The sequence below is a fragment of the Notamacropus eugenii genome, chromosome 2, assembly GCF_028372415.1.
Source record: "Notamacropus eugenii isolate mMacEug1 chromosome 2, mMacEug1.pri_v2, whole genome shotgun sequence".
In the NCBI taxonomy this organism is placed as follows: Eukaryota; Metazoa; Chordata; class Mammalia; order Diprotodontia; family Macropodidae; genus Notamacropus; species Notamacropus eugenii.
This window is the reverse complement of record NC_092873.1, coordinates 42288996-42304596: the sequence shown is the minus strand read 5'-3', so window position 1 is coordinate 42304596 and position 15601 is coordinate 42288996. Positions and strand designations below refer to the sequence as shown.

Below are 15601 nucleotides of genomic sequence, written 5' to 3'. Positions count from 1 at the left end.
TCCTCAGTTGCCCATGTATCTGTAATCAAGAATTGGGTAGTAGGTGACAAAGCACCCAATAAGCACTTGCTCCTGTGCAAAAGCCGAATATCTGTTGTACTGCAGATAGAGGAGTCTCTTAGACTGGTTCACAGTCTTCCCTGAATGCTGGATGAATGTGTTTTTTCTAATCCTTACTTGGAGCTCAGAATGTGTTTTCTCTTAGAAACAAAGGTGTAAAATGCTGTTTAGGTGTAGTTGAAATTTAGCAGTATACTTAAGGGACATTATGGTTTAAATAGCTGTTTTTAGACCCATTTGTAAAACTAATTTTAACTTAACATTTCTTTGGAAAAATGCATTCTGATTAGGAAATAATTTAGAAGCTTTCTTCTTCTAATTTGAGAACTCCTTACATAGGAATTTGAAGCTCCTGCTTTCTTTCATTTCAACTATTTTGGTGGGACTGAAATTTTTCCTGTTAAATAAGCTCCTCAAAACTTAAATTAATGGAAAAAATTTCTTTAATATCATTACATTCAAAGAGCAGTATAAGCTATTGTGTTAGGGTTTGTGGAGTGTTTGAGCATGGAAGCAGAACATAGGGGTGGGCCTTTCGTGAAAAAGATGAGATGAGGAAAAGAGATGGAATCAGAATGGCAGCTCCTTGAGGACAGGAATTTTTGCTCCATTTTGATTTGGCATTCCCAGTACCTAGCCTAGTGCTCTGAATAAACTATCTAAATAAAGTTTAATTAATGCTTTTTAAATTGATTTTGTCAGTATTAAATAAAACAGCTATTTTTTGTTTAAGGGCAGGTTAAATTAAATGTGAGTTATCTAAAACAGGTACTTAAATCCAAGCATTATAGAAATATTTTCATCCTTAGTAATTTTCCCTATAGACAATTTCTAATTTTACTGGTCCAAGAGTCTTTGGCTTAACCAGCCCTAAATGTATTTTATCTTCCAAATTTTTATCATTCTCTTTATTTTGGTTCATAAAGTTTAATGATCTACATTTTAATCTATTGTAGGATCTCATCCTAGGAAATAACTTGTCAAGAGATGAACTAATGACCTGGCTTCATTGGTGGATAAGCTGGCATCCAGCCTTCCTTTGTTGAAGGCTCCCCTTCTGTCAGTGGTGCCACCACCCTGCTGGCCCTTTAGATTCCAACTCAGAGAGTCAGCATTGACTCTGTTTCATAGTTTGCACCAATCCTTCCCCATCAAATTAATTTCAAAGTCCCACTGACTCTTTCTCTGAAATACAGTGGTAGCCCTTTTCATTTCACAGCTGTCATTGTTAAGGCAGGCTCTCAACATGTTAGTTTTAGAATACTGCAGTAACCTTTACACTGTAGTTGTATTGACCTTTGTAAACCCTATTTTTCTAAACCCTATTATTGCCTAGGTCAATGTAGGTCAATTTACCCAGAGTTTGTGTAGATATTTGCCCAGAAGCCATTTGGTATCCATTTTGAATTGACATCATCTTTCTTCCACACCTTGAACTGCTCTTAATTTAATGTCATGTGCCTTCCCCATCTTCTGTGATCTCATCATTTCTTTGATCTGAAGATGAGTTATATCCCTTTTCACTAAACTATAATTTGTTCCTTTGAATTCCTTCTCTACTGTTTTTCTTCAAGTAATGAATTCCAGCAATAATTTCCTCAAATTCATTTGTAATTTCTCCCTTTTCATTGGGGACTTCCCTTTAAATGGAGGGCCTTAGATTTCTCTTATTTAAAAACATAAACCATAACTTCCCCAAAAACCTGTCTCTTGAGCCTGACATTCCCTTAACTATTGTCTTATATTCTTCCCTGCACTGCCGAACTTTTAGAATGAGGAGTTTATACCGGCTCTGGTTTCTTCAAGCCTTATCACGCCACAGTCTGCAGGATGGTTACTTGTGAGACCTCTCCCCTCGCTGGCTCTTTTGCATTCTCCTTGCCTTGAATCAGCATTTGACACTGTTGGCCAACTCCACTTTCTTGACAACTCATTCTTCCCTGTTCTTCAGGGGAATTGTTTTCTTTTCAGCTCTCTTCCTAGAGGATGAGGGAAGGGTGACTGGGAGAGAGAGGAAAGATAATAGCGACCCTATGTCTTGTGATTGGGGACATGGCTGAACTAATTGTGACTTTTTATTTTGTGACTCATTGTTTTGGTGGAATCACCGCATCATAAGAAATGACTTACAAAGAAAGATGGCAGAACTTGCATAAAATGATTCAAGAGGGAAGAAAGCAGAAGCCAAACCCCAGTATATCCATATCATAGGACAAAACCAAAAAGGGCCCCTAAGGGAAAATGGTTGTGAGGAGGTCAGAGAAACACAGACCATCTTAATGCCTTGCTAAAGCTAATATACATTTTTTAAAAACTGCAAATAATAGAATTTTGTTTCATGAATGATTTTTTATTTGTATATTTGAGTTTTGAGAGGTGGCTATTCATAAGAAAACATCTTTTCTTACATAAGCACAGGTGTTGGTTTATAGAATTTGTGTATAATTCCCAGTTTTTTGAAAGGTTAATGGTTTCTTTAAAGCAGTGTCCCCAGACTAATTTGTTCAGGGAATAAAATACTTTGGGACTTGAACTGTATTAGCTAATTCCATAAATGCTATATAATATAATAATATAAATTCTATAAATCTACAATCCCTGTGGATGAAGGTAAGGGGGATATTTTGGAAGCTGAGTGATTAAAATAGAGGCAATATTGCGTATTTTTAATACAGAAAACACATGCAGTAATTATTTTTGACAGAAGCCATAGATTAGGGCTGGTTGCCAGGGACTCCGGAAGTGTACATGTGTCATCTGGGTCTTACAGGCTTGAAAGTAACAACTTGACTCAGACCACAGGAGTCCCCAAAGCCTCTCTTGAATTAAAAGGAAGTATTAATGGTGCACTGTCCTTTATTTCTCTTTACTGATGAATTTTCTTTTGTTGCAGCCTGCCTCTGAAAGACTCTCAAGTTTAGACCACTCCAGTCTTTTATAAAACTGCGCTGAGATCTTTGCTTTATTTATGAAACTTTTGCAAGCCCTTTTACCTTAATGACGTACTTAAGGGAGGCCTTTAAGCAGATACTCTTATGGGATACTCTGCTCTTTCTGTCCTACACATCTGTACAGGGAGAAAAAGATATTTGCTCTCTTTTGAACATTTCCGCTCCTCCTCATTTTCTAGGAAAGAATTAGCAGAAGCTTTGGGACTTTCTCCTGAACCCCTGTTTACATTGCACAGAACACCAAGGCAGCGTAGAACACTGGAAACAGCTCCGGAAGTACTGTCTTAAGAGATTGTTTAGGCGCTTAGTTATTTATCTTGTAGGTATTTACATGCTCTTTTGCACCTGTCCTAGCAGGGAGAAAAGTATGTGGGAATATCTGTCAAGTTTTGCTTCTCAGTAGTCGCTTTAAAGGGAAAGGGTCATGGAGCAGTAAAAGGAATATTAGTTTCTCATTTGACAAGTACTAGTTTCCTCACTTGTCATATATGTAGGTTGAACTACATTGGAAGTCTCTTCCCATAGCAGAGCCATCAGCCTTGTGGCAGTACTTGAAGGTCTGGGATTTGCTGGTGTGAATCAGAGCTGCTGCTCCTCTGTACACGTTAGGCCGACTTGGCCAAAGCATTGATCTCCCTTGGACCAGCCTGATGATGAGCATCTCCAAACAGGTTGCCCCTCAGATGACAGACATCCATATACCCAGGCAAATTCCATCTTGACCAGGCCTGCCAGAAATTGGGCTTGCTGGCCTGCTCTTCGGAGATGCTGGTTATAACGCATGCCATGATGAGGCCATGATTTCAAATAATCATTTTAGGGTTCTAAATGAAAGCTGTGCTATTGTTGATAGAGCTTTAGGAGTTAGAATTATGAAACCTGGGTTTGAATCCTGCCTCCGATATGGACTAGTTATGTAATCAAGTTGTTGATTCCATGACAGGGGCAGTATTTGCACCCCTTACTTCACAGGATGGTTGTAAGGAAAGAGTTTTAACTTGAAAGGGAAATACAAATGTGAGTTGTTCCATCTTTCACCCATACTGTCTCTGTCCTCTATTGGTATGAACAATTGAGAGTTGACTGTTTGTGCACTGGGTTTCAGCCAGCTGAGGCCAACTGCCACCAGAAGCTAACAGTTAAATGTGAGTACAAAGGTAGGAAGCTAGGGACCTAATCTCTGTCTCTTCATTGAAGAGCACTTTGAACACTTTACCCTATTTAATGATCTCTTAGAAGAAAATAAGGTAGGTTCTCTCTCTATTTCTCTCTTTTTTTTTTGACTGAATTTCCTGACTATGTGACCTTGGGCAAGTTTCTTAACCTCTCATTGTCATAGGCTATAAGTCTCTTAAGTTGCAGAGGAGGTGGAGGTACTTTACATATTGGAACTGCCCTGGGACCTAGGAAATCACAGGTTTATTCTCTGTCTTCATTTGTGGAACTGTAGACATCCCTGAAATAATGCATCTTCTTGTAGCCTTTTTAAAAATTCAGTCCAACTTAAAGCTAAAAACATTTTCAGAGAACTGTGGTCATTTTGTTTATTAATAGGATTGCTAGCCTTCATAATTAATCTTATGCTACCCTTCAGACACTTATGTAACTACTTATATTATTCATGATTATGTTAGGGCACTTTAAAAAAAATGTAAGACCTGTTAACATTTTCCAAACTACTGTGTCTTCTATTATGTTAAATAAATACATTAGGAAAAGCTTTTACTGGTAATTGTTGTTTTGTTTAAGTAACTACAGTTATAATGTATTACAGGTGCCCTTGGTGCTTTAGCTCTTATCAGTATTCTTTTTTTCTCTTTGATTTAGGCGGTTTCCCAGAACCATGATTGCTTGATCTCACAACCCAGTGAAGACTTCTCTCCTGATAATGTCAAATTCAGGCTACCCTCCGAACCAGGGAGCCTTCAGCACTGACCAGAGTCGCTATCCTGCCCACTCTGCCCAGTATACCTTTCCCACCACTCGCCACCAGCAGGTGAGGAGGAGTGTTGCCTAGCTCTACATACTGCAAATGTATTCCTTTTCCCTATTTACTTATGTATATAGGTAAAAGATCAAATCCCACTGTCATGTAAGAGGGAAAAAATAAAATGATGTCCCCAGTTGTGTGACAAGGGCAGTCGTTAGGAATACATGCCTGGGCCTTTTCCCTCATTTGACTTTGGTGCTATGTTCAGCACAGGCCCACCATTGCCTTGACTTCTGGAGCTTGGAGGTAGGTGGGGACTGTTTGTGGATAGAGTACTTTTGGCTCTCTGAGAGTGTGTAAAGTTGGAACTATGCAAAGATTAGCCTGGGTCACTTGAGTCACTTGTGAGTAGACCCAAAGAGGCCATCTTTCCTGCACATTCTTTGTGATGCTGGGATGGAGGTGGCTCAGCTGACCTGGAACAGCCACTGTGATTGACTCTGAAAAAATTTTTCTGCAACCCTTAGAATGGGGACACTGGAATCATTTGTGGTAAAGGGTCAGTGATTACCAGTATAGAGGAATTTTGAAGCCTCCTTCACATCTCTGCCCTATGCTGTGGAACAAATTAGAATAGGTTTCATTTTGCTGGTCAGCTCTCACCCCTTGGGCTTCCTTGTTACATGCATCTGGCCTAGAAGTTTGTTAAGAATTAAATTGAAGTTTACTTATTGACCATTAGAAACAACGATCACCTCAACTTTCCTTCAACTTAATTTGATTTTTATCTAAGATAAAATTGGACATTTTCGCTGAACATTTCAGCGCCCGCCTACATTAAAACAATGCCTCCATCTAGATTTGAAGATATAGCTTGTCTGCTACCATGACCACCCCTGTGCTTTTCTCCTCCCCTGTGTCAGGTGTTGCTCAGGTCTCAGATCTGTTTAATCTCAAAGAGCTCCTGATTTCCCCTCCTGAAGTGGTGATGTGTAGTTAAGCCCTTAGGTCCATGTATGAGTGAACATTCACTGGGTATCCTCAGTGGGACTTCAGCTGCCAGTCTGTTTCCAACTCTGGATATCTCAAAAGAAAAATGTCATTTACTTTCATCACATCATTTTGCGTATGTGCATGCACATGGCACATGCTAAAGAGAGGAACGCCTTTTCAGTATTAATTTGGCATGGGTGTGAAAGAATGTTGTCCAGATCTCAGCTGGGTAATGTTGATAGGAAGTAAGCATTAAAATGATGAGCCAAATCGCACGAATAGTTTATGCTGTGGGTGTTTTATGTTGTACTGAAATATGGGGACTGAACAATTTTGAGGTTGTGGCAGTGAGGATTCTCATCTCTAAGCATTGCCCATGACTGTCTGTGTACCGCTGTGCAGATTTCATGGCCCTTTATAGTCTTCATTAACGTACTGATGGTTTGTTGTTTGAATACCAGGAGTTTGCTGTGCCTGATCATCGATCTTCTCATCTTGAAGTCAGTCAGGCATCACAGCTTCTCCAGCAGCAGCAGCAGCAGCAGCAGCAGCAGCAGCAGCAGCAACAGCAGCAGCAGCAGCAGCAGCAGCAGCTGCGGAGGCGACCTTCCTTGCTTTCAGAATTTCACCCAGGCTCTGACAGGTAGTTTTCTCTTAACTTTTCATCCAGGGCAGATGGTGGAGTGTGTGTATACGTATACATGTTTATGTAATATATACATACATAGGAGCACATCTACAAAATTGTTAATTTAACACTGTAACTGCCTTTCTTGGTATTGTTTGTATTTTCTCTTATAATATACAGGCTTCTCTTAGTCTGATAAAGTCATGACTGAAAGGTTTAAAACGTGTCATTCATTGTATGTGCTTTATTATCCCTTATTTTCTGGTCTCAGTCAGTCTCCAGTATTTTAAATTGACCTCAAGCACTGGCACCACTCCTCTGGCTTCCTATAACCTTCTGACTTTTCAGAATCTCATTAAGCCTCCCATTGCCTCCATCAGTTTAAGAAATTAGGATGTAGCTCAGAAAACTTGGTGCTATTTGAGATTATGTTAGATGAGGTTATGCAGCTACATGAAAGAATCCTTGCTTATGGTTACTGTCCACACATTTCCTAGATTTCACCTGCATAAAATTAATACATTTGAATATTCACCAGGGGGTATTTCTCTAGAGAAGAAAGAAGCAGCAGAGCTCATGGATAGTTTAAATGTCATGAACATGAAAATACTTCATGGACTGCAGAAGTGTAATGAGCTAGGTTTATACAAAGGTTTATAACAGAGGAAACAAATCAGAATCTGTTTTTCACAGTCTTTCAGAAACCTCTTTATTGGTTATTTAAAGTTAAAGCTCTTCTACCATTTTTAAAGAAACTCCTTTCTCATTTGAAGATAAAATTGAATTAGGTCAAGATGGTTCTCTTAGACTAATGTGGGTCACCCTTTAGGTAGCTTTGTCTGTTGTGTCTGACTCTTCGTGACTCCTTGGACCTCTCTTTCTTTGGGATTTTCTTAGCGGAAGTTCTGGAGCGGTGTGCTGTTTTCTCCTCTAGTGGCAAATAGAGGTTACATTTTTTGTCCGAGGCCACACAGCTGGGAAGTTTTCTGAGACTGGGGATTGAACGCTTGTCTTCCTGACACCAACCACTGCACCACCCGTTTGCCTATATAATGGTTTAAAATAGTATATCTGGATATATTTTAAGGAAGAACTACTCATAATTTTAATCTTATATTGGTTAAGAGAATTTTTGAGTGAGCAAAAAAATCAATAAAATTCTAGCCTTTTTTGTGAAAAATTTACTATCAATTGCTTAAATATAAGCATGAGTGTCTTACCATGAATATGGCAGGGCAGTCCTTTACATCCCAGATTCCGTTTTTTTAGCCCAAGCTGGCATCCAAAAGCAAACTGTTGGTTTGTTTTTTCCAAAGTGATCCTAGGATTTTAAAGCCCACCCCCACTGCCCTACCTTTATAAATTATAGTGCTAATACGTAAGGTTTTTTATGTTCAAGGTATTAAAAAAATGCAATTTTATCTGTCAGAATCACTTTACATATGGACTGTAACTGCCAGGAGATTTGGCATGTTAATCACATGCTCTGACTTGTGATTGTGTGTCATCTTAAGTATTATGTCTAAAATCTGTCATTTTTCCTTTGATTTCTGCTGATCTTTGGTAATAATGACACAAGATATTCTCTGTCTCTCTGTCTGTGTTTGTGCGAGTGTGTGATTTTTAAAGAGCAGTTGAGATTCTGTGCATTGACAGAATACCATGAGGAGTATAGAAAATTTGTTATTGAAGTGACAATCAATAACTTAGATACCATTTCATCTTCTGACCTGGAAAAATAGAAGATTTGTTCATCTCTTGAGTGAAATATTGATGTTGTGGGAGACATGAGTCTAAAATATGTAGGTACTAAAGCAGAATAGTGACTGAATTATAATAAGCAAATTAAGTCAAATATTGATTGCTTATTTATATGCAAAGCACAGGACTCTTTCAGATAGAATGGGATACATAGTCTAAGCCTGTCTTGATTCAAGGGGCTTATAATATTAACTGGAGAGAAAACACATAAGCATATAAAACTTAAATTGTCAAAGATATAAATGATAGTTCAAAGGCTTGATGACTAAATGTTCAGGTGATTGGTAGGAGAGCTCAAAGGAAAGTGGCCCGACTTGCTTGGGGTCTCTGACAGGATTTGGACACTGGTGGAGGCAGACAAGAACAAAGCTGCTCCCCTCCTGGCACCTTGGCAGGCTGGGCTGCTGGATTAGAGAAGCTAAAGTTTATGTGGCTGTAAGAAAACTAACAATTCCTCAACCTTCTCGTTTTACACATACTTTTAAAAATCTCCTGTCAAACCCTTTAGAAATTATGGAAGTCCTCATAGAACAGGGAGATAAAAGTATAAATTCCAACAAGCTTGAAAATAATAGCTTCTTGCCTGTGTCAACTTTGCTCTCGTCCTGTTTTGTGTTCTTAGACTGATCCAGCTGTCTTTGGTAAGCATCTGCTGTCTGGCTGTGTTGGTCCTCTGTTCGGTATCAGATTTTCTCTTACTTCAGGGTGAAAATGGTCCCTCTAGTGGTCTAAGACTCAGACACATGCAGATGTAGGCAAACACACTCACACATATACTCTGACAGACACAGGCAGACACGAGTGTCCAAAGACACACACACACGCCAACTAGATTCCTTTTGTGTATTTTATCTAGTCTATGAATCATCACCTGTCGTCACTGCCTGTTGGACTGCTAGATTTCCTTTATTTCTCTTGCAGGCTGTTTTTTAAACTAGCCTCAGTTGAGAGTCTTGGGGAATGCAAGGGGATATGAATGTTCTTTTCATCTGTTGTTATTGAATTATAGGCTACATTTGAAAGTCAAATGTCAGTGATTCTTAGAATTACCCACTGCTTCAGACTTTCTATCCCAGTGTGCTGAGCTCTGCATAGCATTGATAGGCAGGAGAGTGATGGAGGTAGGATCAGCCTTGGCAGCCAAGGGATCTTGCTTTAAGTCTTAGCTATGCTTCTGGCTTCCTTTTGACCCTGGCAAGTTACATAACCTCTCAGTGCCTCAGACTGGGACTTGAGAGGAGTTGCCATACTTGTATGGTAGAGGGACTTTCCCCAACAGAAATCCCCTGCACCAATCAATACGGAACAGTGGTCTGTATTATTGTCACCCCCCTCCCCCTAAATATAACTTTAAAAATTAAAAAAGAAATTCGCCAGTGTAGTAGGATTCAACTTTACTGAGCATACCGTTTGAAGGTTTCTTTTCCTTTAGTATCATTTAGAGAAATTGTAACTTCTCCGTTGAATCTCCATTTGAAAGTGAGAGCAGCATTTATTTCAAGGCCAGGTAGAGTTGTTATCGAGGCAAATTGTATACTTTCAAAATGTTAAATGTTTGTTTTCTTTTGTGTATTTTAGGCCTCAGGAAAGGAGAACTGGGTATGAACAATTTCATCCAGGTCCTTCCCAGGTGGACCATGATTCCCTGGAAGCTAAGCGACCTCGGCTGGACCAGGTTTCTGACACACATTTTCAGCGGGTCAGTGCTGCTGTCTTGCCTTTAGTACACACACTGCCAGAGGGGCTGCGGGCATCTACAGAGGTTAAGAAGGTAAATAAATATTTGGTCTCTTAATTTGAGGAGCTGGAGGTTTGTTTGTTTAACTGTTGAAACTCAGTGTCTACAGGAGGAAAAGTAGAGTTAGAACAGGCTTTCAGATTTTAGTTAGCCCATGAACAGATAGAAAGTCTAACCTAAAGGTTTTCAGGCTTTTAAAATGAAGTATGTCATCTTAAGAGATCCTCATTTTAATGATTAAGTGGGAATTGTTAATGAAAATTTGGAGATTAATTCTAAGAAATATTTCCCTTGAGTTGTCTTTTCAGCTTTTAAAAAATTCTATAGCAGCCAGAATTTAAGGAGAAAAACATCTTTTGACAGTTTTTGGCCACTGAATACAGTCTAGACAGTGTTTATTTCTTTCTATGCAACAACAGCCCAATGTTAAAAGAAGATACATTATTGGAAAAGATTCTGATGGAAGAACTTATTGTAAGATTGTGAACAAAAGAATGTAGTTTTTCCTGCCAACATGGAGAATCTAGATGAATACACTTGCTGTTTTATCTGGCCATGTACTGTTGTAATTAGTAATGATGCCATAGTAGCTATTTCTGTTTCCTATTTTATTCTGAATTACTGCAAAAGAATGTCCGAGGAGGATCACCATATTTATTCCCTGCATGTTTGTATTCATAGAACTGTGACTGATATGGAGCAGTATGCATATGTGGGCCTTCTTTCTAGGAGCTTCCATTTTGGTTAGAGAGATGAGATGTACACATAGACACCCTCTTTACTGAAGTCAAGTCCATAAGCGTTTAGTAAGTGCTTACTTTGGGCTAGGCTGTGCTGCTAAGTGCTAGGAATATAAATAGTCATATAAAATAACAGTCCCTGACCTGGTAGAGTTTATGTTCTTTTGGGGAAGGAGGATGAAAAGGGAGGAGAAAGAAGCTGTGCTGTGACCTTATTGTAAAGAAAGTTGGGAGACAAGTCAGGAATGCAGCTTGGAGGCAGATGAAGACATGGGTGACCCACATGTCATCTTTCTGATAGAGGTTGTAGAATAAATCAGCCAATCAGAAGCAGGAGGTACCGAGGTACCAAGGCAGTGGGTTCTTTCAATGTGAACGAGTCCTCTTCATGCTGATATTTATGTGCATTGTAGAAAAAGTCAGGGAGAAGAATCAGAAGTGTAGCCCTCAGAGGAATGTAGACATAGGTGGTCTTGGTTCTTTGAAAATTTCATGGTACTTATCTCTTAATACATTATCTAATATTGTTTAGATATCTTTCCAGCTAGATTGTAAGATCCATTTTGATACAACCATATATTTATTAAATTTCAGACTTAGTCATGCCAAATCAGTGATATAGAAGGTAAAGGTATATTTCATCAAAAAGATTGGGGTTGTTTGAGAGGTTTCAAAGGACATGGCATTGGAGCTGGACTCAGAAGGGTAGGTGGGCTTTTGATTGGTGGGAAGACAAGGGATGTGCTTTCTAGGAAAGTAGTGCAGAGTGTCTTCCAGGATATAGTGATTCTCCATCTTCATTTTTGTTTGTCAAGAACTACTTGGGATATTTGCGAACCTAAGGGATAGCAGGGAAGCCTTGTAGCATGGCCCTTGCAATGGGCTTCAAATAACAGTATTTTTAGAGGTGAAGTGTTTAAGAAGTGTTAGCTTTACAAAAAACCTTTTTGTTCAGCGACTAGTCTAACTCTAAAGCTTATAGAAGTATTCACAAGACTTTTTTCTAAAACTAAAATTACCATTCTGGATTATGTAAGACTTTTGATCTTTTAATTATTGGAGCATTTTAAATGCATATGTGGAAATTTTCTTGATTGATATTTTCAGAAGGTGACTTAACTTCCTCATCGTTTCAGTGCTGATTTATGGCTGTGATAAACTGGTCTGCAGGAGCTAGCTAGCCACTGGCCAAACTGAGTTTGGATCTGTACCTCATTTTCTGGTTCCTCAGATCCATTTGAGGGAATCTCAGGGAGGGCATCCAGCCCAGCAAGTGGCCAGACATGACTTGGTAGTAGTTAGGTATTTGTAGTATTTATACTTATAGCTTTAGATCGGGGTCATTGAGCGAAGCTGGGCGCAAGGGTTTCATTCGTTTAGGGACAGAATGGTCTGGTGGCTCGGCTTCCTGTACAGTGGAGAGTTTGAATGAGATCGCCGCTCCTGTCATTATGGCTTCTTTGAGGCTCAGGGTCTCCCTTGCCCGGACTCCTTCCAACGTAAGTCCCTTCATCTGTACAAGACCATTGTGAGGAAAATGCTCTGGAAACTGCAAAGTGCTGCGTTAGATATGAGCATCTCTTATTATTGCTAGAACGTGAACTCTCTCGCCAAATTCTTTTCCTCCTGTTTTAATTTGTAATCTTACACTTTCATCTAGAATTGGTACCACATTTTGGTAAAGGAACCGAATAATAAGCATAACAAAATCATTTGCACTTTAAAATACATTTTTATGATGTAAAAGAGATTTATTAATTTGATTCCATAGAGGTAAATTTTGACTAAATCTCAAGAAATTTACTCAACTGATAAAATGTAGAATTCTCTTGTGTTACTGAAAGAATAAATAGTATTTGGTTCTGTTTTCTTATCTTTATTTTATTCTTCTGTTACTACCTGAGTGAGATTAGTACCAGTTAATTTTGTTAACAATGAAAGAGTAGCTGTAACAGATATTTCTAAGTGCCTAACCCACGGTCTCTTGAAGTAACAAAATTGCATTGAAGTGAAATAATTTGGGCCTCCCTTTGAAACTGACCCATAATGTGATCTAACATGCAGTACATTTTCTATTAAAGAAATATCAGTGAGATGTCTTAGGTGTGCAAGAACATATTACAGATTTTTTGTATGGTTCGGTTTGAGCACTAGATTTCATTGAAAATACCTCCCTTTCCTCCCATATTAGAAATAGGATAATTATAAACAAGCCATTTATAAATTCCATATAACCAACATAGATCTTTGTTCCTTTTTCTTTAAAAATTCAAGTCCAACCATTTATTAGATAATCTATGCTGATGTAATCATTTTGCCTCAATACTTCAGCATATTCCGAGTTCGTATTGGTGCGGAGAGTCCTTCCAAAGTTGCAGATCACAACTCTTCTTGTATTCTTGGCATGGCCAAAGATTCTCCTCCTAGAGACAGCTTGGTGATGAGCTGCTATACTTAAAACCTCTCCAGCGTGGTAGAGCTTGCTTAGAAACATAACCTTTAATTAAAATAACTGTTTTATGATGGTTTATATTAATGATATCTAGTCAGATCTTTGATCTCCCTCAAGTGTCACCTATTTCTCTTCTAGAGGGTCTTGTCCTGCCTTGTGACTCTTGCCCTGAAGGGCCAAAGGCCTTCCCCTGGCCCTTCTAATTCCTTTATAGTGCTGTTGGCCTGTGACTTGACTGCCCTCTTTTCTGGTTCCATATTTCATCATCATTGTAATTTGTTGCATATATTGGGCACAAGAGATTATCAGCCATATGTTGCAGCCTCCTTATGCCTACCACATATATGTCTTTCTTTGCCTCTTAAGTTATTTATAATTGTTATTCTCCTGAGACTAGAGTGTTTTGCTGCTTTATAGCATCTCTGGGAGGAGATTGGTATATAGCACTTTTGGAGCAAAGATCAGTTTTTGATCACAGTTTTTATATATATATAGCATGTCACAGTTTCCCAAATGTCATCTGACCCAAAAGTCTTCTCCTCCATCTAAAGCTAGCCCATTGTGTGTCTGCAGCTCCTCTTACGTGTGTATGTGGCCTCATTGGCGTCTGCTTCTCACTACGTAGGCTTTTGTGTAATTTTAATATACGTACTGTCAACATTAAGGAAATTCAAGACTGAATTTTCTCCTGTTGGATAAAACGCGTTTAAAAAATCAATAGGGTGGATAAACGTAGGTGAGTTGTATCTTTTTCATACCTCGTGTAGTTTTATGGCCATAAAAGATAGAGTCTTTTGTAAACGTTTTCTTATTCCTTTTTCGTGATTTATTTTGCTTTTTCTTCTTAATCAAGTAACTCCAGTACTTGGTTTGGCTCCTCTCAGAAGTGTTTGCTGACAATGACCAAGTTGGTATAGGGCTGGTGGAGTATTGGTCTGCCTTGAGTGCTGCTCATCACTTCCATGGCTGCTGGGAAAGCTACAGATAAGAGTTGGCCAATTTGCCCCCATGTTTTAGTAAAAGTATCATTGCTGTGATATTTTCTATTCATTTTAGAATCTTTCCTTTCTTTGAAAAAGCCAGAAAATTGTGCCACCTCCACAGTGCATTTCTTCAGTGTTTTATATCATCTGGTTCAAGAAGTCTTCTTTTATCCTTTTTGTTTTATCTATTTTTTTTAATATTATAATTATGACAAACATCAACAAATGAGCATTTCCGCATGCAGAGAAAAACACAAAAAGAGGATTGTGTATTAAACTGAGAGTCTCTGTTATGGATTTTCTCTAAAAGTATATATTTCAACACTGTAACATACTATCCAGCTTGTCAGGATTCCCTTCTGTTCTCCTTTAGAGTGGATTTCTTGTATGTCTCATTGCCACTCTTCTTTTTTCCCTATTTATTCTTTCAGGCTCTCTGGAACAGAAATCTTGTCCGCTCCGCTGTTCTATGGCTTCTCCTGCTCCCGAATTTATTGGCAGCTCTTTTCTACACATGTTTCATGGGCTGTGGGTTCGGAGCTAGCGTATTTGTGTGTTTCTACTCCGCCATCTTGGCTCCGCCCCCACCTTCCCTATTTATTCTTAACTTCCTTTGCACTCATAGTTTTTCAGGCATGAAAGGTGGTAGAGTTTAACCAAGGTAGTTCCACTTTTGTCTTGAAGGAGATCCCATCACTTCACAGATGTCCACAGATTTGTTCTCCTTCACATCCGTTCTTGCTTTCCTTCAGGTTTCCTCTTCTGCAGAAGCTTTGACAGTGACCTGATTTAATGCCTGAAGCCCCTGCACAGGATCTCCTCCCTCCCCCCAACACTTTTTCCAAGATAGTTTTTGCTTACGTTGACATAACTTGGATTAGTGAACTTTGTCAAATTTTCCATAAAATTCCTCTCCCATTTCTCTCTGCTTCACAGCCGTTGGAGCATAAATTGCAGTTATCTTTGTGATAGTTGTCTTTTTGTGAACATTGCAAGACAAAATGACCAAGAAGTCCATGAAAGGGTGTTTTCTTGTTTTCTTCGTATCTCCTAGTTTCATTTATAGTGAGAGAATTTGTATGGATGTGGTTCATTTCTTCCAGTAATGGTTAATAGAGCCTTTAAAAACTGGAGACAAGTGTCCTAGCAAGGTCTTGAATAATCAGGAAATGAAGAAGGCCTTGGAGTTAAAGGAAAATATCACATATTTTCTGAGTTCTACAAGACATGGTGGTACTTTTCTTTTTAGCCTAAAAAAGTGAGGTAACCTGAAAGTACCAAGAACTTTATCCCACTGTTTGCAGTCACAGTCAAATTAAACACAATGCAGCTGAATACCACAGCTACTAGTTACTTATCGCAGAT

General features: G+C 38.8%; 1 protein-coding gene across 18 annotated transcripts in view; it reads left to right on the top strand.

The window, feature by feature from the left end:
- The window catches only part of NCOR1 (nuclear receptor corepressor 1), a 190599-nt gene that overhangs the window by 38028 nt on the left and 136970 nt on the right, over window positions 1–15601 (top strand). For all 18 annotated transcript variants that reach the window (XR_011973909.1, XM_072640034.1, XM_072640032.1 and 15 more), the window contains exons 2-4: window positions 4839–5007; window positions 6396–6577; window positions 9902–10094. Coding sequence is in view for 17 of the 18 variants with exons in the window: in XM_072640034.1 (XP_072496135.1) it covers window positions 4900–5007; window positions 6396–6577; window positions 9902–10094 (483 nt within the window). In the remaining variant the exon portion in view is untranslated. The remainder of the gene's footprint in view (window positions 1–4838; window positions 5008–6395; window positions 6578–9901; window positions 10095–15601) is intronic.